The 21,706-nt window shown below is 42.3% G+C and overlaps 1 protein-coding gene across 1 annotated transcript in view; it reads right to left on the bottom strand.

Moving 5' to 3' along the window:
- Positions 1-21,706, bottom strand: part of bin3 (bridging integrator 3) — a 30,201-nt gene that overhangs the window by 5,322 nt on the left and 3,173 nt on the right. Inside the window, exons 2-7 of the mRNA XM_070965426.1 lie at positions 18,137-18,185; positions 17,215-17,255; positions 11,492-11,553; positions 9,734-9,870; positions 5,288-5,328; positions 7-148 (exon numbers count right to left, since the gene is read on the bottom strand). Of these exons, the coding sequence (XP_070821527.1) occupies positions 7-148; positions 5,288-5,328; positions 9,734-9,870; positions 11,492-11,553; positions 17,215-17,255; positions 18,137-18,185 (472 nt within the window). The remainder of the gene's footprint in view (positions 1-6; positions 149-5,287; positions 5,329-9,733; positions 9,871-11,491; positions 11,554-17,214; positions 17,256-18,136; positions 18,186-21,706) is intronic.

The following is a 21,706-nucleotide window of genomic DNA, read 5'->3' as shown; positions in this document are numbered from 1 at the left end:
CAGTACCTGATGGAGTTTGACCATAACGGGCCCGGTTTTCTCTTTCTCTTCGTACTTCTCCACTTTGGATTGCAACCGTTTGTAGTCCTGCAGCGCTTGTTCCCGGCGTTTCACTGCCATGTTGAGGCTGGGGAAGACGCCGCTGTATCTGCAACAAACCGAGCGCACAGACAACCTTAGACATCTCAGGGACACCACACAAAACACACACATCTGTGCATGTAAACAAAAATACCCTGACACACACTCCAGTCGGTGAGGGTGATATGGCCCAAAAAATTTCTGCGATAGCGATATTCTTGACAAAATACTGACAAGCATTCTTTGGTTGAGAATTCACATTCTCTGTTGAGCTAAAATAAGTTTGCTGTTTTTCCCCTTTTGTTGTGAAAGCCTTCTTGCACTTCTAACACACCACTGTGGTTTGTTGGACATCTGATCTTTTCCAAACAATCCATTTCCACATAAGTAAAGCAGTTCCCCTTTTTGGAACCAGCTCCTTCGCTGTGGAGCAGGTAGGAATGTTACTTTCGCTTTCAGCCATGCGTGTTATTGCCGCGCGTGACGGCACGACCTCATTACGTCAACAAGTCACAATACTGCCATTATCGCAGCACGATTTTTCTTTTCTCTTACATTAAATATTATGCTGAAATTCTCATGAGCAGTATGATATGAGACACCCCTACATCATAGTTCTGTTATAGTAAGCTATAACAGAATTGTCTGGGAGAAACTCAGGTTCCTGAAATCATTAAAACAGCTTTCCTTGCTCTATGAAAATTGCAGACATGCATTCTGCATTGCATCCTATCTTAATAAAAGTCATTATGAATTAATAAAATCCCTCTTCTCAACATCTTATTGTAGAGGTGCTCTCAAACCCCAGAGGACAGATCTGCATTAAGCTTCCTCTCATCTATTATCTAATTACTGTAGTTCAAAATGGCATGAAACAATTCATTTTGTGACAATTATCATATTCCAAATGAAAATATATTCTTGCAACGAGAATCCTAGTCTTCAGCACTAAAAATAGGAAAACACTCATCTGTAACTTAGCAACAGGAGTCTGAGCTTCATCCTGGGACTTGTTGCACTGGTTTCGTGGCTGCTTTTAATGGGAAGCAGGAATACTGTACACAGGAAATATTCAACCCAATAATATTTAGTAAAGAATTAAAGTTAATACACCTGAATGGCAGAAAAAAATCCAAACTAAAAGAATTAAGGTATGCACCATTAACATACAGCACGCCATAAACATCCAACATTATGTATTCCTTTAAAATGAGGTGCTTAAGCTTCATTTTCATGTTTTGAACGATGAAGGATACACAGCAAATGTGAAGGGGAAATAAGACAGCAGCCCGAGCTCTCATAAAAAGCAGCAGTCATGAACGAATGAATAGCAAAGCAAACTGAACCACATGACCATTAAAAAACAAACTGACCTTTCAATCATGTAAACACAATCCAGTGACAGCGGTGTTCAAAAGCACGTCACAAGATTATTCACACAGGTGTCTGCTACAAGTGAGTCAGTAATAAAAACAATCGTAATGAAGAGGGAGATATGGCTTTTTTGAATGACTCATTTAAGGCATTTCATCAACTGTGTAGGAACACTACTACAATAGTTTATTATGTGCGCCTCCGCCCATAGTGTTATTGGCCACAAAATGTGTGGGCTTCATGATTTATGTTCCTCTCCATGCCAACCCTTGCCCTGCTCTGTGCAGCACATGAGGGAACCACTGAGAACCTGTGGATTGATTGTGAAACCCTAGATTACGGCCACGTCGGCCTGTGCACCTTACCGAAGGGCAGGAGGGGGGGGGAGTAGAAAGTGATGTGAACTGGGGCTCAGTCTCAGACAAGCAGGGATTGTTTACTACAGGAAGTTAAGCAAGGAGTGGTCTTGTAGCGTTTGAGTGACATCACGGAGCTCAGCTCAGCCCAGCCCCGCGGCCCACGCTCTACCGCTATTTATAAAATACCACTTTGGCCCAGTTTATGGCAGGGGTGGCTGCCGATCCTCAAGTCTACTATCTGTTCCAGTGTACACATACTTGAAGTGCCAAGGGATTATGTAACTGCCCTCTAGGCATGACTGCTCTCCAAAACGATCCTATTGGCTGATGACAACGCAGCAGCAAACCAGCTTTCAGGCTGATCACATTCTCACCAGCACACTTCACCTGACAGCGCGGTACAATTTCCTCATGACACACCACAATGGCCTGCTGTTTGCGCTCTAAAGTGGGGCAACACTGCCAGCAACTACTATGTTTCAGCGCACTGAGAGACTTAAGGGCCACTGCTCTCCTGGCACTGAAGGAGGAGGAAGAACTAGACACAAAGCCAATTGCTTCTTAACCCATTCCTGTCTTTTCCATGCTGGATGCTTTTGTCGCACTGTTGCATTCAGGGCTCTCTGTGTCCAGAAGCTATCGTGACTCAGCTGTGTCAAAGGCTGCCACACGAGAACAGGCAGCAGTGGCCCTGGTTGAAGGTGACTATACATACTTCGTAATCATAGTTTGGTCTAAAACCGTCCAGGCACAGGACTGGACTTTTCCCTCGATGTCCTGGCCTTGGCTGGACAACTACCGGTCAGCCCGCTAGCTCTGCATTTGCGGTCAATCTTGCCTAAATGAGGTCTTACGCTGGTTGAGGGCTGCACGGGGGCCAAGGGCACACCACTGTCCATGTGACAGGTCAGGGTGTGGTGAACAGGCTGGATGGAAATAGCATCTGGACCAGAGAGTGTGTTTATGAGCAGCTGCCAATCCACAGACAGGCCAGTCTGACCCATCGGCCAAGCCCAAGTCTGGTCTAGACACCCTCAGTCTAGCAGGCTGGCTGTCCCTCTTGACTATCACCATCACATAACTCACTACTGCAAAAAACACACAGCAAACCACTAAAAATATGGGAAAGGGAATTGTTTATGTGCAAATTACCACCTCCCAAGTGTCACGGTCTTAGATGAAGACTTTAGAGTGTCAGACAAAGTTGCATCACGTGGCAAGTTTTGTTAAAATACGCTTACTCTGAATGTAGAGTAACACCTGCCGTGTAAACAGTCTAAGAGCAGTGGACCATGGGAAGTTGTGCGTGCGTGACGTACATGTTAGCAGAACCTCCTTTGCCTACAAGGGATGAGAGTTCGATCTGCTGCAACTTGCCTTGTGTTGTGTTGTGTTGATCAAAACTCAGACACCTCATGCAGCCTGGATACATGATACCAGAGATAATGTGGAAAAAAACAAACAGATAACGTCATAGCGAACATCCTGGGTACAAAAAAAGGGAACTTAATTGAAATAATTAAACAACAAAAAAAGAGAACAAATGAAGCCCCCCTCCCCCGCCATCAGCCTCACAGCTAAGGCCAAACGGTCCTGTTGGCTCCGGGCCTCACGACCTGCTCCGGGGGCAGAGTCTTCCTCTGATTGAGACGAATGAATGTGGCTTGTCCAGCAAGAGCTCAACCCGGGGCAGAGGTCTCAAAACAGACCTGACTTCTGTCTCACCCAAAAGACCAACGGAGCAGAAAGGGCTAGGTTAGGAGGCTGAGATAACACGAATGCCTCAAAGCCCACGCACTCCCCTCCCTCACATACACACAGTGATGTCACTCAGTGACCCCGCTGAGTGGATGAAATCCACGTCTGGGCCTCAGAGAGAGAAAGAGACGTGGCGTTGGGATGAGGGGGGATGGTGGCTGGGGTGGGGGCTGCCTCTTTTTTTGTTTGTTTACTGAACATTTTACCACACCAAGTATTAAGCATGGATGCCAAAATTTGGAATAGCAATCACACATAGACACAAGCATGTACCCAACACACATACACACACACGCACAACCCATTCAAGGACTTCCATTAACATTAACGTTCTCCTTTTCAACTCTTCTCTAATTCTCTTTATGATGACACAAGATCACAAGAGTATTTTAAGATTAAGCAAACAATGACAAATATTCATTAGCGATGGACTAATGGAATCTTAATGGAAGCTTTAAAGTATAGTAGCTTTTGTGTCTCAGTTTTCTATAGAAGACACTTTGAGAAACTAATAACTAATAGTGCTGAGATTTTAAGCAAGGAAAAAGTTAATGAAGAGGTCAGTTTAGCGTCGCCTCGAAACTCGTTTGTGAACTTACTTCCTCTGCTCTATTTCAGAATCATGTAAATACCTAACTTTATGGTCCAAAATACCATCTTTGTAAAAAAGCGCCCCCTCCAAAGTCTGGGTTGGTGTTTGTGTATGTGTGTGTATGTTTGTGTGAGAGTGTGCACTGTCCTGAGACAGTTCTCCTCCTCAACCAATCCACGGCTCTGGGCCCAGGAAGCTGGGCCCTTTGCCATATTCTGAGCCTGCCCACACGTCCGCCTGCCGCCCACCAGGAAGAGGAAATTAGAACCATTCCATCCTGTCATTGCTCCGCCACCAGAGCACACGAGGAAGAAAGGGTTTAACACACACACACGCACGCATGCACACACACACAAACGCTGACCCAGCCTATTCATGTTTTATGGAGGAATCTCTTCACATTAGTTATTCTGAAAAATCAACTAACAGTCTTATAAACTAGCTATAGAAACATATGCACGTGCTCTCTTACACAGCATATGTTGAATCCTCTGGGAGGAGCCGAGAGGAGGAAGCAAAACCTTAACAAGCGCTCCGGAAGACGGGTGGGATAGTCCAACCACTCCCTTCAGTACCTCTGCTTTGCATGTGTGTTCAGTATGTGTGTGTGTGCATGTTTGAAAAAGTGAGGCTTAAGGAATGGAATAGCACTCACAGCCTGCTCAAATGGGGGCGAGTATTAGGAATGAAAACCAAATAAACTTTCTTCCAGACACACTACCACCACAGCAGCACCACTCACTCCCGAGTTCAGTTTTACAATCTGTATTACTACACTGCAGGCCTTCCTGTGGTCCTGCACCACCAGTGCAGGCCAAATAATAAAAATGTTACAGGGCACCGGACTTTATCTAGCCAAAGTGTCATATGGATTTAACACATCAGGAACAGTAACTGAACTGAGAACTGAACTGGACTGCCTTGACTGTGACTTTGTAATGCATTTAAATTCACTGTATGGCCTTATGTGGAAAAACTCCACCACTTTGCTACTCCAAACAAATGTTAAACTTAGCAACAACTACTTGACCCTGGTCTGGTATAGAGAGACATTTAAGGGCAACCCTTAAAATATAGCAGTAAGAAAAATAAAAAAGTAAAAGACATGAAGATGAGCACTTACTTTTTCAGAGGGTCGATAACGGTCTTCTGGATCTGGTTGACCTGTAATAAAAAGAAAATGTAAATGTTAGCAATAAGCACCACTATATCAAGGGAAGTGACATGACAAATTGTTATTCACTGTCAAGTTGCGTTACATGAAATCACTGAAATCGGAACAAAATAGCTTCTACATCTCTCGTTCATTAGCTGCTAAGTAAAGCCACAGCACAAACATCAACAACTGTGTATATTTCATACAGAATACTCAAGAAAAAAAGGGGGGGCTCGCAAAGAAACTTTCGTGACGTTGACTCTTTTATTGTACACAAGCCCTGAGGAGAAAACCCTGAATATTCATTGAGCTTGCAATACAAAAGGATGGAACTGTCAGGGGACGGACATGAAAGCAAAGCCCAACTGATTTCAAATCCTGTGGAGGGTGGGCTGCCTTACAAGATGAAAGTTCTTTGCAAACAAACATTTTAACAATAACAGTTTATATTTTCCTGCATTCTCCTTCTGGTTGCCAGAACCGACAGGGGAGGGAAGGAGGGGAAGGGGGGTGTTAAATGGAAGTAAACGAACATCTCATCTCGAGGCCTCCAGCCCCGGCACCAAGTCTCATCGACAGAAGTTGGCGCACAATTAATAAAGTTTCCAGCGTCATTTACATTGCAGATTCAAAATGACTGTTACTGCTACATCTTCGAGCATGACAGAACGCCAGGCTAACCAGGCAATGGAGTCAAGCGAAGAGTAAACGCCACGAACGGCGAAGGAGAATCTTTAAGCAGCGAGATGTGAAGTGACAGCTGCATGAGAACAGTGAGCAGCTCTGCTAATCATATGTTCACTCGCTATTGGATGGACAGTCAATCACACAACAACAAGGAAGCAAGATCGCAGCTGTGCTTTGTAAAAATGCCCTGACCATCTATGAGAACATACAGCAACACTCACTGCTTCACACCGGCAGATTTCCAAGTACAAAATGGTTGATTGTGGTTTGAGGGAAAACAGAGAACCAATAACAAATAAGTACATGGGAATTCACATTTTCTTTGTTTTACATATTCACACCATCCCCCCCTCCCCGACTTGAGCTGCGCCGCTGCTTCTAAGGTGAGAGCATGCAGCGAGGAGGGAGAACAACAGCGGCAGATTTGCTTAAGCATGCTGGTGCCCTCTACCCTCTGCCCCTTCCCACAGAGAGGGGGGGGGCAGAGCTATTCCTTGGAGGCCCCGCAGAGCCTCAGGCCGACGCTCAAGCAGTAGTCTCCATCAGTGAGTCACGGGGCAGAGGCCATCCTGGCACACAGGCCTCCCAAAAATACACACAGATCGCAGAGGAAATCAATATCCCTCCAAACGGAGCATCCTCTACTGCGCTGCCGCCATCTACACTGGGGCTCAGCTTCGGCAGCAGTGTGCCGGCGGGGCTGTGCGCCCTCCTCAGCCCCAGAAATAAACACACAGACCTGGGCCACTGCTGCCTTCATTATCGCTGCACGTTTTATCTGCTGGCTCTCTCACTTGCAGGCCCTGCGGCAGAACATCTCGTCTCAACACGGAGAAGAGCAAAGGGTGGATGCTTTTGTGTCTGTTTTGCTGGAGCAATAGGGTTTGCTGTCGGTGCCGTCAGAATCAACAGTCAGCTTGAAGGGAGAAGCAGTGTTCGAGTGAGCTGTGCTGGATTTTAAACACCTAGCAAACCTGAGGTGATATTCCACATAGCAGACTGACCAAAAAGTGCTCGCAATCGCTATTTTGCCTTTAGCTCACTTTTAGCCACTCTACAAAAGGAGCCACACAGCCCTGCCCAAAGCTGGAACTGAACATCGTGTTAAGGCGAGGATTTTTATTTAGTAAGACTGAAAGAAGTGCAGAGAAAATCAGGTGTGACCTAGCTGTCAAAATCTACTCCGGATGAAAGTGTGTTAAAAAAAAAATACAACCACGTCAATACAGCTGGTGACTGCTGTCCTGCACGAGTGAAATACCGCGCTGCCTCGCTGAATCACCGTCAAACACTTCTCAGTCACCCAGCCAAACAAGGAAACTACAGGAGGAAACAGAATCACAACTTTAAAGACGAGCTGCGTCTTCTGCTACTAGAAACTGCTTAAAATGTAAAAACACAAAGCTGAGAGCTGATGAGGGTGCTGAGGAGTGCTGTGCAAGCTGAAGCAGGATCCAATAATGGCCTGACCTCCCAGGTTACAATTTGAGGCAGGGGGCAAAAGGTAAGCAGGGACGCTTTGATGCTGCAAGAGTCAATCTTCAAACTTTGGGCTCCAAATGATGTGGAAAGAAAGAGGTGAATTAAGAGCACCTAAAAACCCTCCTGACAGCGAGGCGTGCATGGCATCACTGGTGAAAAGTCTTCAGTTCTGAAGTGGAAGACAGTGAAATTTTTAAAAAAGCAAATTTGATATTGTATAAAATCAGAAGAATGTAAAAGTTACTCTATAGTGAAAACAGTCAAACTGGCAGGAGTGCTCTCCTGGGCTCTCAACCAAGCCAAGTCCTGGAACATACGCACCCCGGGTCACAAACCCACACGCTCCGTCCAACCCACATTCTACTTTGTCTAGTCACTCAAAATTGCTCCTGTAAAATTTGATGAGCTGTGAGCAAAGCCAGTCTGAAAGACTGGTATGTTAAAGCTGAGGGAGGAAAAAAGAAACAAAAGTGACTGCTGGAGTAAGGCTGCTTCAACACGTTTAGCTTATTATAGATTCAATACGATCATTTTCCTCCTTGTCTTTGTGACATTTAAGTTGCTGTTTATGACAGATAAAAGAAAAGTCTTGACATGACATTATGCTGAAAATACAAATCTATTAATCAACTTGCTTTGTGATGAGATGTATTAACCGACACCTGCTAGCTACTATTTTGATGCAGTTGGTTTTAATGATAAGAGGACTTCAAAACATTTCTATGGGAGTTTGGGTTGAAGCATGGACACTGCTTCATTCACACAGGTTGGGGAAGAGGTTATAGTTAGATTTTCTATGGAGTCCAGTTCATGAGATTTCACAGAAAATATAAATCATGTCCATTCCACCCCATATATACAAATCCAGATGGTGTGCTATTCCCGAGATATGACACTACAATTTAACCATGGAATAACATAAAAAAAAAGGATTTTTAGAAAGAAATTCGTTTTTCTCCACTGTTAGATCATTGTTGTGGAAAAAGTTATGAAATCATTCTGGTACACAACAACATGTGAAAGGAAAGGGGAATGTTTCGAAGGCAACAAATGTGAAAAGCACAGTACACCTAACAGCAGGGCAATGAGTCAAGAAAACACAGATGGAAAAAAGTCAATCGGTATATGCCTTAGTGTGATCTCCTGTGTTCTCCTGTGTTTTTTCCTCTTTAAAAGTCTACCCTTCACAGTGTAGTGCCTTGAGGATGCACACATGCGGTGCCACTATGATTCACATTATAACTACCTTTGGCGATGATTCTAATCAAAAACCTGAAGTGCAACCGGCAAATAATCTGAAGAGGCCTGACAGCCGAAGAGGAGATCTTCACAGCTGTGAGAGAGCGAGGCAGGAGTATGTTGTATTGCTTACAGTTCTGGAAAGAAATGTCTGCCTATCTACGGTTGCCCCTTAGGACAAAACATACAAGAGTGAAAAGCACAAAGATTACAAGAAACGCACTCCAAATCAACAAATCCTCTAAAAATCACAATATAAACAAAAATGTGCAGCAAGACAGGAAATGTGTGTGAAGGAAGTGATGGACCATATTTTAGCCACACTAGTGGAGCTGCTCTATGGATGACAAGTTTGGGCTGTCGGCAGGAAGGATTGGAGAAGTTTAAGTGAGGATTATTAATTCAAGATGATTCAGTTGCTCCTCTCCGTGAAGGAAGAAACAACCAACTTTTGCTGTAACCTTTCTATATGGGTTGGGGTGAGCTATTGATATAAAAAAAAAGCTGAACAGAAGCCAAATGTTTATTTCAATAAGTAATGCAAGCAATACAATAGACGTGTTCACTGCACAAGCTGCGAGTTCGCTCTATGAATTTTGTGGTAGGGCATATTTTCCTGCTGAGAAAAGGCCTTTCCATTGTACGAGTTATTTTAGACACCAGTGAGTCACAAATGCATCAATTTTCACAGCTGATAACCAGTAGCTTGAGCTTATAGAGGATGATGCCACAGATGCTTTTCAAAAACAGCAGAAGGAAAGACATACGGATAGTTTTTAGTCCACAGGCTGCACAATATTGACAAATATGAAAACATGCATTTTCAACAAAAACTCGTCTAGTTTCCTACTTTGTATGTCTGAGGAAAGACATTTCCCCCGACACCAATCTGATGCTATCTGCGCCAATGGCAAGTGCCAAGAAAACAAAGCACAGAAAGACAGCAAAAGAGTGAGGCACACACTAGAAATGTACAGTGTGAAAGACTGTGGGACTGAGCCTGACCTTCTCCTGGTTGAAGGAGTCCATCCTCTTCATGGCTGTATCCAAAGCGGTCATGGACTCCAGGAAAGCCTGGTCCTGCTCACACAGAGGGTTACTCAGCAGGTCCGCAGAGATCTTCACTGCAGCTTTGGACATGGCTGAAGGACACACACAAAGACACAGGTGAGGTTAAAATGCCGTTAAATAATAATAAAGTCAATCGCGTAGATTATAGCTCATATAAATCATTGCTGAAAAAATCTACACATTCTGATCCATTTCAGCACCAGATTTCTCTTCATTTTTCTTACATCACGGGGGCAATTTTTGAGCATTGCACAAAGGCTTAAAGCGTTTCATCAGTGTATGTGTTTGCATGTGGTAGGGGCCTCAAAAGTGAGCTTTTGGGAAAGAACTAAAGTCGTAGAATGGCACAGTGCTGAGGGGTTGGTGTGGCCGGCTGCCGCCTTGAATATTCACCAGAGCACCAAGAATCGTTGCAATGTTTCTACACTGACAGCACCAATTACTGTTAATCTGCACTCATGCCACTTTGTTTAGACACAGAGCACATATCAGATTATGGCTTCATAGTCAAAATAAATGAGCTTCACCGGGGAGACGCGAGCTGACAGGAGAGGCTGTGGTGAAAATGGGCTTCGTGGAGATCTGGAACAGTCTTTTCACACTACCGAAGGATTCTCTCAAGAACAATTTTCAAGCAATCAATTATTGTGCTGTGGTGTTTCTGCATCTCTCTCCATCTGACAAGTAACAAATTGCTTGATTTGACCTCGTCTGATACGACTGAGAGACGTGTTGATTTTAGGGTCATGAAAATCAAAAGGTTGTGTGAGGGTGGTGATTTAATTATTTGCATTATTAGTCCGCAAATAAGTGAAGTCCCTTACAATAATCTGGGGCTGAGAGGAGACGAACAGTTGTCAGTAAGAAAAGCACGGTTATCCCAGCCACGTTCTGTGCCTTCTGTTACTTAGTCTAATTGAAATTGTGAACCGAAGCAGCCCTTAAAAGATATTATCGTCCCTCTGCAGCTAATTGGCAGTGAGTTCAATGGAGCTCCGCATATCAACACCCTTGACTTGATAAATGATGGTCGATATTGAAGGCAGTGTATTAAATGCAGTGCTGACATGCAGAGTAGGTCCAGTTCTTTGTTTAGTAACAGTTGGTGGAGACGGGACCTGTGCAACAGATGGAATCCATTAACGATAATGAGGGCCTGACAGCTATGACACTTTGATGATGCAGACATCCATATTCCAGAGCACAAAGGAGAGGAAATGAAGAAGCCTCTCACGCCTCCATCCGTACCCGCTCCTCCACCCCCACAACTGACTACTTACCACAGGCCATGTCTACTGCTGCTTCCCAAATACACAACTCCAAAACCAACAAATAAGCACATAAAAAGTAGAGTAAACATGGTCTCTGTGGTTGACAAATGCATGAATAAATGAAGGCAGAGTGGTAGACAAATCGAGCCCTAACTGAACACTGCATAAAAACACACTCATGAATCCAAAACACACACTATAATAGCCTAAAAAAACCTATGGAAGATGAAGGCGAAGACCCGCACTCTCCCGCCTCATTTGTCGAGTCGTTCGGAGAGCTGACGCACCACCAAACAAACCAAGACAACCAAATGTCTTTCTAGCCCTGAAAAACCTGCCAAGCAACATCAAGTATGTTGGTGAACAAGTGGAGATCAATGGCACACTCGGCGGGAACACACAGGTTGTTGGCAGAACACACCTAAATCAGCCTCGGTGCTTTTCTTCATGTCCTTGTGAAGCTTTTTCGTCTGATCCTCCAGCCTGTGAGACAAGAAGAAGAATGATTATCAGCCAGCTTCTGGTCCAGTGATACAGTAAAAGATCAGTAACACTGAAAACAATGGGAAATAGTCTGAAACAGAACAGGCAAATATGACAAAAGACAAAAATAATAAACCATCTCCACACCTGTATCATTTAATTAAAACAATAAATCTACATATATAATTCAAAACCTATTCCATCCACTCCAGATGTGATGACATGGACAAAGAAAACATCCAAACCAAAAAAAAAAAAGAAATTAGGACATAAAAAAAATAACATGGATCAAGAAGGAATTACACATTTCATTGATTCCACATAAAATATTCTAACATCCGTTAGCTAATTAATAATACAGGGAATCCTTCTTGTTACTGTCAACTACATTTGCGCTCAAAAGCATTAATGTCTTCCATCATTCCCCTGCACATACTCCATTGATGGGTGTTAGAAATGGCAATTACCAGACTATGGAGGCTGAAAACACATGCCATTCATTATATCAATTAAGGCAAACGAGGGGTTTAGAATCTCCCCCGAGACTGCTGTCATATCACTTCTCCTGGTTTGATGAAAAAGGGAACATGGTGGGGTTTCATTTCCATCTTTGCTTTGAGGGATTATATTAACTAGCAAGACAATGGCTGTGTAATCCCACAGGGTTTCTGGTGGGGCATTATGGCCACATGATTTAAAGACACTGGTAACACATATGGCTATGCAAACCAAAAGCCTCCAAATATACAATTCAGCTGCTGGGATACAAACAAACGGACGGTTACTCAAGCATGTCCACAGGTGCATGAACCAAACATGACAGTGTCTCTGCAGCCTCTAATGATTCTGACTCGGTCAAACTGAAGGAGAAGAGCTTAAAAGGAATAATGCACCAAAATTATTTTCATTTATTCTCATTATTATTATCATTTTTCATTTATCAGTGAAGCTTTTAAAATGTCCACAAAACACACAACGCGTGCGCTCATGCACAAGGGACAGGAGAGTAAAGGAAGCGTCCAATTTCAAACGTTTAAAGGCAAAATACTTAAACACAGTCATTTCTGAACTTCTAAATTCTTGTACTGTACAATCACGTCACAGGCTTTTTTTTTTTTTTTTACTTTTTGTCACAAAAATAGCACGTGAGTTCTGGACGACTGTCAGCAACAGAAGGGAAAACCTATTGTTTTGTGGTATTATCACATCAGATTACATGTGTATTACAACCCTAATTCCAAAAATGTTGGGACGCTGTGCAAAACGCACATTAAAACAGACGGCAATCGCTTGCAAACTGTTTATGAAACAACAGCTTTATGATTTCAGAGCCTGTGTAGTAATCTCCTTAATTCAATCATGTGTTCACAAAGTGGTGAACCTCGCTCCATCCTCGCTCGTGAACGACTGAACCTTTCCAGGATGCCCCTTTCATAACCAATCATGATGCTATCACCTGTTACCAATCAACCTGTTTACCTGTGAAATGCTCCAAACAGGTGTTTTTGGAGCGTTCCACATCTTTCCCAGTCTTTAGTTGCTCCTGTCCCAACGTGTCGCTGCATCAAATTAAGCATATATATTTGTCTTTGTACAGTTTTCAATTGATTATATATTTTATTCATGTTTTACACAGCACCCTTACTTTTTGGAATCAGGGTTGTATAACAGGTTTGATTTCAGATTGTGATCTGTGACTTCAATTTCATTTATTCATTTTTTGCCCTCACAAAGGGCTAGCAAACTTTGAAGATGCAGAATCTAAGGCTAACTAAAAACCATTAATTATTTTCTATCATAACTTGTCCTCTCCATGCTTTTGTTTGTCTTGACATGTTTTAGGATTTTGCACTCAATCGCCACATACCAGATGGAGGTTGTTCCAAAAATGTCATTTGCAGTAAATGATGTAACTTCATCCCTTATTGTTCACACCACAGGAAAAAAAACATTCTGTCAGAACAATCTCCACAGTAACTTCTTGTTTTCTCTCACCAATTAGATGTAACTGGGTCTCATAAGCCATCAGCCTTCCTCCAAAGTCATCAAAATATACTCTTACTTTCCAGATACTTAGAAATAGACGTTTCTAATTGCACCAAATGCTTCTCACATTATAGTCAATATTATTAGCAATAATTCAGGCGGGATTTAGTCAGTCTCTCTGTAATAATTAGAAGACCTCTTCCTGTTTCCATAACATAGGTTGCTTGGTAAATACATTTTCAGCAGACTAGGGAAACGAATGCGCCGTGAGGAGTTCAGGTCACTGTGTATGTATTATATTACACTTCTGTTTTGAGTCATACCTGCAACTAGAAAACTGCTTCTGACATTGTTCAAAACATCTGGAAATACTGACATGTGGTCAGTTTTATAATTTGCGTCTTTGTGATTGCGTCGAGTGGAAGCTGTTTTGAATCCTGACAACATAACTAGACTTTGTTCTAAATGTAATTCTGAACGCCAGTGGAGTCAACGGAGGGCATCATGTGAAACAGACTAAAACTAAAATAGTCTTGTAATTTGGCTGACATAGTTAACACTTGAGAGTAATGAAAGGAGACAAATATGAAATGAGAAAAATAACAGTATAACAGTAAAACCCTGCCAATCATGGAGATCGAGTTGCGGGATAGTGGGTGAAAGCATCTTACTATGTAAACAAACTAGCGTTCTCTGAGACCAATGCCTGTTTGTGCATGTGAAACTCATGTTCCAGATAGTACCTCCTACTTTAAAATGTGTTGCACAATGTTGTTGCATCTTCCCTCTGACAGCACTGACAGTTAGAGAGCCATCCTGGATGGGCGCCAGGTGAACCAGGAGTCTCTTTCCAAAAGGTGCTAATAGAGCGGCCTCGTGGAACAGCTGCTGCTCCTCGCTCCAGCGCCCCAACGATGGGCCTGTGCAGTCACAATCATCCCGCCACATCGCCAATTGAAAACTGGAAAGACGCTACGGCATTTTATATGACTTTCACACACAACCCCTTTGTATGACACTAGAAAAAGAACAGGCATTCAAACACGTTTCACACCTTTTGGGTAAATACCTGGCTATTGCCATTCACACAAGAACCAGGTCAGGCACTGCAGCGCCATGCAAATCACTGCTGAAACCAAATAATTATACAGACGTTGTGTAAATCTATTTACCAACTGGGGCTGTCTCGTTTCAGTAGATTAAATCCAGCCACTGTAGTATTTGCTCGAGAAATTCACCTTGCATCAAGCAGAATTTATGCCAAATGTAATTTTTCCACACCCTTCTTAAAACATGTTGAGACCCCCAAGGAAGGTAAATAAGCTGATGGTCATTAAGCAATGAAGTGAGACAGTCCTGTGTTCATCTCCCCAAGCGTGGGGTCAATAAAGGTTTATCTTATCTTATCTTTACTGCACATTTTTATTTGTGTGTGTCCAGCTTAGAGCCTGACAGATAAACAACCCAGGCCAATAGATTGCTTGATATTAGTCTATGTACTGTATATGGTATCGGTGTATATGTAATTTTTATGTATGTATATGTAAATTATAGTGTTAATACAATGTTCTCACAACATATTTTGGTTAGTATTATTTAAGAGCAGATTTAAGGGTTATCAAATATTTTATTGCGTGTTTTGCATCTATGTAATATATCAGTTAAAGTATTGGTATGAGATTTTTTGTAACTCCTAAATATTGATATCAGTACTGGTCTCTGTCTATACTTCAAACTCAGTATTTTGAATCAGACAAAATCACAATTCAAATTACACCAAAATGATCTTTTGTCAGGTTCACAGAATGCAAAAACAAGAACTATGGTGAAGCCTTCGAAGTATATTTAGGTCACAGACGCACCACGATGTGTTGATATGGATCTCTAGGGTGGAGAACCTGAATGTCTGTACATGCCTGCTGCTCTGACTCATCTATAAGGTCTATTGGCACCACACCTTCCTGATAATGGGCCCTCCTACTCAACAAAACCTGAGAGGAAAATGGTGCTCCCACTCATTGTGCGGGGCCCTCAGGGAGTTTCTCTAACCTCAGCCTCACACTGAGAGGAGGCCCGGATGTGCTGAACTCTGTGGTCTTGGGTGCTTAAATGCTCTGAAGCCCTCCTTTGTTTCATAGAAACACTAACATCATGTTACTCAAAATGACGCAAAAATATCTCTCAACAGTTTTTAATTTACTTATTAGCTTTTTTAGCATCTTCCATTAGAATGGCAGCGTCCACAAATTAATGAAATACTTGGACATTTAAACTTTTTCCTGAATGTATGAACACTAATGATGCATTTACAGGAAACGAGATTAGAGGTGATCTGTGTAGTTTTGTATCATGGTAACAGTAGATATCACAGTGACTGTTCTGTAAATTCAGTTTAAAATAACCACACCATGTCCACACAACATAAGTCACACGTCTTTTAGCAAGCTTCTCCCTCATCTTCCCCTCAATTTCACTCTCCTCCTCCATGTTTTCTTGTCACTGTCATCTTTTGCAGCAGTCTGCAAACCAGCTTAGAGGTGCATTAACCGCCACAACCATCGCTCTCACGTCAGACTGGGGCTCCAGCTTTCCAGAATCGCAAGATCAGGCAAGACTCCAGTCCTGATTTGCTACATAGCCTGACCTGAATATAGAGCTCCTGCGGTGGAAATGGTAATGCCAGATCTCTACTGGTGGACACATTTCTGCTGTCGCCCACCCAGCTTATACCGCCACATCACTTAGCCCGACATAACATTAGAACTTCTTCCTTGAATCTAAGTTCATCAGAGGGAAGCATCTAACAAAAAATAAGCTCTCTTTCACAATTTCTAATTTCAGACTCCACCATAGCTCAAACGTGCGTCCTTTCACAGTTCAATGCTGAGAAAAAAAGTGACCAAACACAGCGGGGATTGGCAAATTGTGCGGGACGGAGAAACTGTACGTACAATGAGGCGCTGATGTTAAGTGTTAGCTTCCCAGCGTGCTTTGTAAACATGTAAAACCAAAATACCTACATGTTAAGTAAAATTACTCAATAATTGTATAAGACACTACAACGGTCTAATTTTGGATGAACATGCATAATCTGTGAAAAGATCTCAGAAGGTTTTCAGATTTCCAACATTACATACGTCTTACTTCACACTTCTATGACCAGGGACTGCACAATAACTGCTAAATATTTTCAATAAATAACACAAACACTTACATCAGTAGTCTAGCTTCAGTGCTTGTCATTATTACAATAACTAACAAAGGAATAAAATGGGAACTGCCTCATTCACCCCACACTGGACACTGGACAGCTATAATGCTGTAATTTAACTTTTCTTTAAAAACACGTTTTGTTTCTAAATAAGTTGAAAATTAAAAGTTGATGATGGCAGTTTACTTAACATGCTTGATTTAATAAAGACTATGAATTTCTGACCAATGACAAGGTTTAAGAATTTGAACGGGACTCCCACGAAAATAAAACCTGTCATGTGGACTCAGATATGGCGAAGGAGAAATCACCTTTTACCAAAATGAAGGCACCAAGAGACTCAAACACACTGTACAGTACTCACAAAGCAGGTTTATCAGAAAACTGTCCAAAGAGATACCACATACAGAAAAGGCACTTTGACTGCGTACCTGAATACAGACCTTCAAAATGTAAAAACTTACTTTTGAAGCTTGTCATATTCTCGCTCGAAGTCTCTTTCAACCTAAGAAAAAGAACAAATTTCATGTCAAATTCTGGGACTTGCTTAGGGACAAAAATAGTTAACTAGTTAAAAGTGACCACATGTAATTCATAGCAGCAACACCCAGTTGCGTTGCTTGTTTTTAGCCTGAATTATGAGAAGTTATTGCTGTCTTAAAGCTTGTGTTATCACTTAACCATGGTTCGATTCCTGCCATATACTTTCACAGAAACAGGGACTTTTTTGGGTGGGTGGGGTGGGTTCCAGTGGAAATCCAGGTAATGCACTTTAAAGTACATCAACTTCCCTGGGTCACCATGGGCTAAGACAGTTTGGCCAACCATTTCTCTAAACAATGCCCAGCAGGTTACAGAGGCAGCATGGGTTCCTGTCTTGTGGTTCTGTGGGCTTCTGGATTTAAACACAGTGGCCAAAACATGGAGGAAGGCAGCTGACACTTTGTCGGATCATCTAACCGGGCTGACTCTAACCCACTCCCTGGTTTTTGCCAAGGATGGCACAGGAAGCTGGAAACCCGGTCTGACAGTGGCTGCCGGGCCACAGACCCATTACACTGGAAGTGGTTTTCTCCAGAAAGGAGAACACCCACTGGCTGTCACTTCAAGGTAACCACCTCTGCCCCCTTGCATGGCTCAGACAAATTGGCATCTAATCAGTCTCTTGGGTGAGGCACTCTGATGACATTATTTAGACTACTAGTCATGTTGTATATATCATTTGTAAAGGTTAACAACTGCAGCTAAACCTTCACAAAAGCACATTTTTTACAAATACTGCCTCAAAGTAAGCTTTTGTTTATTAATTTGAGTAGACTTGATTGACTTTTGTAAACTCTTTTGAATTACGAGTGAATTGAACTTCTGTTCCAGTGGGGGACTTACGGTTTTAGAGACAATCTGCTTCTTTGGTTGTCCAATCTTGAAGGGAATCCTGCAATCATACAAAAAGGAAACAAAACAGGTTACAGACGTGAGCAACTGGAAAACAATTACTGCTTCGATTGTTATCAGGTGCGCGATGGGTGACTGCAGGCTGGTACAAGTTTAAAGGTGAACAAGCGCCTCCTTCAGATCCCTGACACGGACAATCTGAAGCTGTTAATTCCGGCTTCTCTGGAGTGTGCAGTCAGAGCCGTGGACATTAACTTCATGTCAACACTAAACACATCTGGCTCCCATTGCAGGCGGATATCACTAAGAAGACGTGGTTGTAGCCTCTTCTCAGAGTGACTGGCAATCAAACACAGATGCACATGCTTCATTGTGTATCAAAAAAACAGATACCCTAATATGTTGGGACTCAAAAGCATACTGCCAGGACAATGGCTTGCTTTTCAAAGAAAACTTGAGACCAGCGCTGCAAATCAATCAAAAAGCAAAACATGTCACAGGGTTTAGTGTAACTGCAGTAGCTGCACCTAATTTTCAGAATGAAATACAAACTTTTCTTCACTCTTGAAACACAAACATACTGACATCCCGACTATAGTTTTGGGAAAAGAAACAGAAACCTTAGTTAAAACACAATCTTTTATCCTCATTTCAAAACCTTCCCTTTGCCTTAATAAGTTGCTGCTGAGCATCACAGTGCTTCGGGAATCCAACACTGCCTTGCCAATGTGCTTGGCTGCAGGTTGTCATTGATGTGGCACTAATAGCCTGAAATCTAAGCTATATGATGGACGGTTGCCGCTGACAGGCAGGGTGAGGCAGCAGCTGCGTCAAAGGAAAGGTGTGTAGACTAATGAGATGGAAAAGTGAGGGTGTGATGTAGGGCCTCGTTGTGCAACCAGGGAATGCTACTGATGTGTGGGGAAGATCCTTTTGATGACAGCTCAATCACAAAACTCAACATGGTCAAATAACAGCAGGATTAATCTAGTAAAAAAAAACAGGTTTCACTAGTGGCTCAGGTATCAAGATTTCCTTTTATTTGCTGCCTCTGTGTTGATGCTGTGTTCCAGGTTGTAGCAGGTACCACGTGTTCTGACCTTATCTTAACTGAAGTTTTGGATTAATCCTTTATTCACTAAAATCCGAACAGATTACTGATGCCTATGAAAACGTTTTGTTGCTTTTGGCTCAAGAAAGTAGTTTCACCCATTGTGTCATCATCTGGGTGAGCCAACTCGGAAAATAACCACAGAAATTACTCACCACCATCTTATGTGCCTCACCTTCCTCTGATTATCTGATCAGTACGCTGTAGCGTCACATTGGGCACAATACGTACGTGTGTGGCATTTGTTTTCCAAAACACAATGCGGCATAGTTTAACAGAGCTCTTTTGGCTGGAGGTCAATCAGTCCCAGAGCTGCAATACAGGGAATCAGCCTCACACAGCCAGACTACATCTTACAACACCACTTTTCACTGAGATTTACGTCTGGAAACAACCACCTGAGAATCAGTTCAGCCTGGTCAGACACGTACCACCCTATCAATAATAGTTTATGACTTGTCTCGCTTGAGTACACATCCTATTAATTCTTTCAGTCAGTGTGGGTAAGCAGCACTTCTAATGACTAACTGGTCCTCTTGCTAAAGCTGTCAAATCTTACTTTGTTTGACATTTGCCCTCATGATTTCTAAGACCTTTACCCACATCATTTCCCAGCATTTATAAAAGATGAGCCCCAATTCTGGGAGAAGCTTCAACTCGTATATACTAATAGGTTTTATACTAATAGGTTACCATGCATCTTGCTATTGAAATGAGCCACGAAAACAAATTGAAGACACTCATTCCTCTGAGGGACATTAAAGGTTTTCTTGCTAATAATATTGCGATTGTTTTAATTAGTGTGTCTGTGTGTGATGACTGCTTTGTGTGACTGAGTTGTATTATCATGATGTATGTAATTTGTCTCAGGTCTGTCTTGTAAAAGAGATCGTGATGCCGATGAGACTTCCTGAATAAATAAAGCTTAACTCACAAATATGTACAACAGCAGTGCGTGTCTGTTTTAACAGTTAACAAATGTATGGCTGAAATTTAAGGGAACGTCACACGACTCTTGAGTAAAAAGAGGGCACACTGTAGAGGCACAGTGCTGAAACGCAGCCAGTGTGGTTGTTTTTAAAGAAAATTGACAAGTATACTGTCACTTCGACGATTTTACATTCCCTTTTAAATGGAGCGCACTAGCGGTACACTCAAAGGAATTTTAAATTAGCTAATATTTTTCTGGCTGGACAATCGTTTTTCGACCAACATTGCTCAATGTTTGGCAGTAACTTTGATGTTTGCTCCCATTTGGTGGGTGTGTCAAGGAGAAAATCATGACATCCATCGCACAAACCCAATGGAAGAGTTAAGTATAAACATTACAGCGTTCCAAACAGCCATCAATGCGCCATGAAACATATATTTAAATGTTTCCTTTCAATGTTTCTTTCGCTACATTCTGGCAGAGCCGACCATGACAGGATTTATTTCTCAATGACATCAAGAGAGTCTGTCCAAGTGTAACTGTATTAAGGTGGATTTTCCCTTTAATGTACGAGAGAATATATTTGGCTGGAAAAAATGAACTAAAGCAAGTCCTTAATTTTAAAGATTCAGAGTGTTATAGATTCTACAAGGAGCCAAAGGAAAGTGGTCACTCTCTTCAGCTGCTCATGAGAACTGGCAAACACAGCGAGTGAAGTGTGCTTCGGGGAGGGAGAGGGAAAATGTAGCAGGCAACCAGAGGGAGAGAATGAGAAAGAGGGAGGATGGTAGTCACTGTGAGAATCATTTCTAATGTTTCTTCACACAGCAATATTTCTGTAGGGGCTGTCACATTTAGAAACGTTGGTAAGTCGGGTCCTGTGAACCCGGAGCTAGCGTCTGACATGGCAGAGGCCCGGCCACAAGACAGCTGAAGAGAAAACTTGTGTGTTACACCAGCTGAAGTCCAAATCTTTGTGAAAACAAATGTAAGCCTAGTGATGGCAGGCATGGGCAATTCAGCTGAATGCTGCTTTGTTACTGAGTTTGTTATCCTAAATACTTGGACAATTTGATATATTGTGTACAGTCAGTATTTGCATGTTACAGTACTTGAGTCCAAAGATTCACTTAACCAACAAACATTTACTAACAGAAGTAAAAAAAAATGTAAATAGGATAGTTTCAGGGAATGGGACTTTTAGACAACCACAGCAATTTGAGAGGTTATTGGTACTACTTGGTCATTTTCAGGCCCAGATTCATAAAAGAAAATGCTGTTACACATTTGCTGTCAGTATCAGCAAATTGGTCAACGTGCACTTACACAGCTATCTGATCTTTGCTGTAATAGGCTACACGTCACTGCCATCAAGCAAGCACGTAGGCAGGAACAAAGACATAACAGTCTTCTCTATCCGGGACACATTATGCATCGACTGGAAGAGCCAATGGCTTTTCACAAAAACTGCAAATGTGTACGACATTAGAGGGATAGTGCATCATTCAACCTTGGATAT

Source organism: Chaetodon trifascialis, chromosome 6 (assembly GCF_039877785.1).
Source record: "Chaetodon trifascialis isolate fChaTrf1 chromosome 6, fChaTrf1.hap1, whole genome shotgun sequence".
NCBI lineage: Eukaryota > Metazoa > Chordata > Actinopteri > Chaetodontiformes > Chaetodontidae > Chaetodon > Chaetodon trifascialis.
Note: the sequence above shows the minus strand (reverse complement) of the source record. Positions and strands in the feature narration are given on the sequence as shown.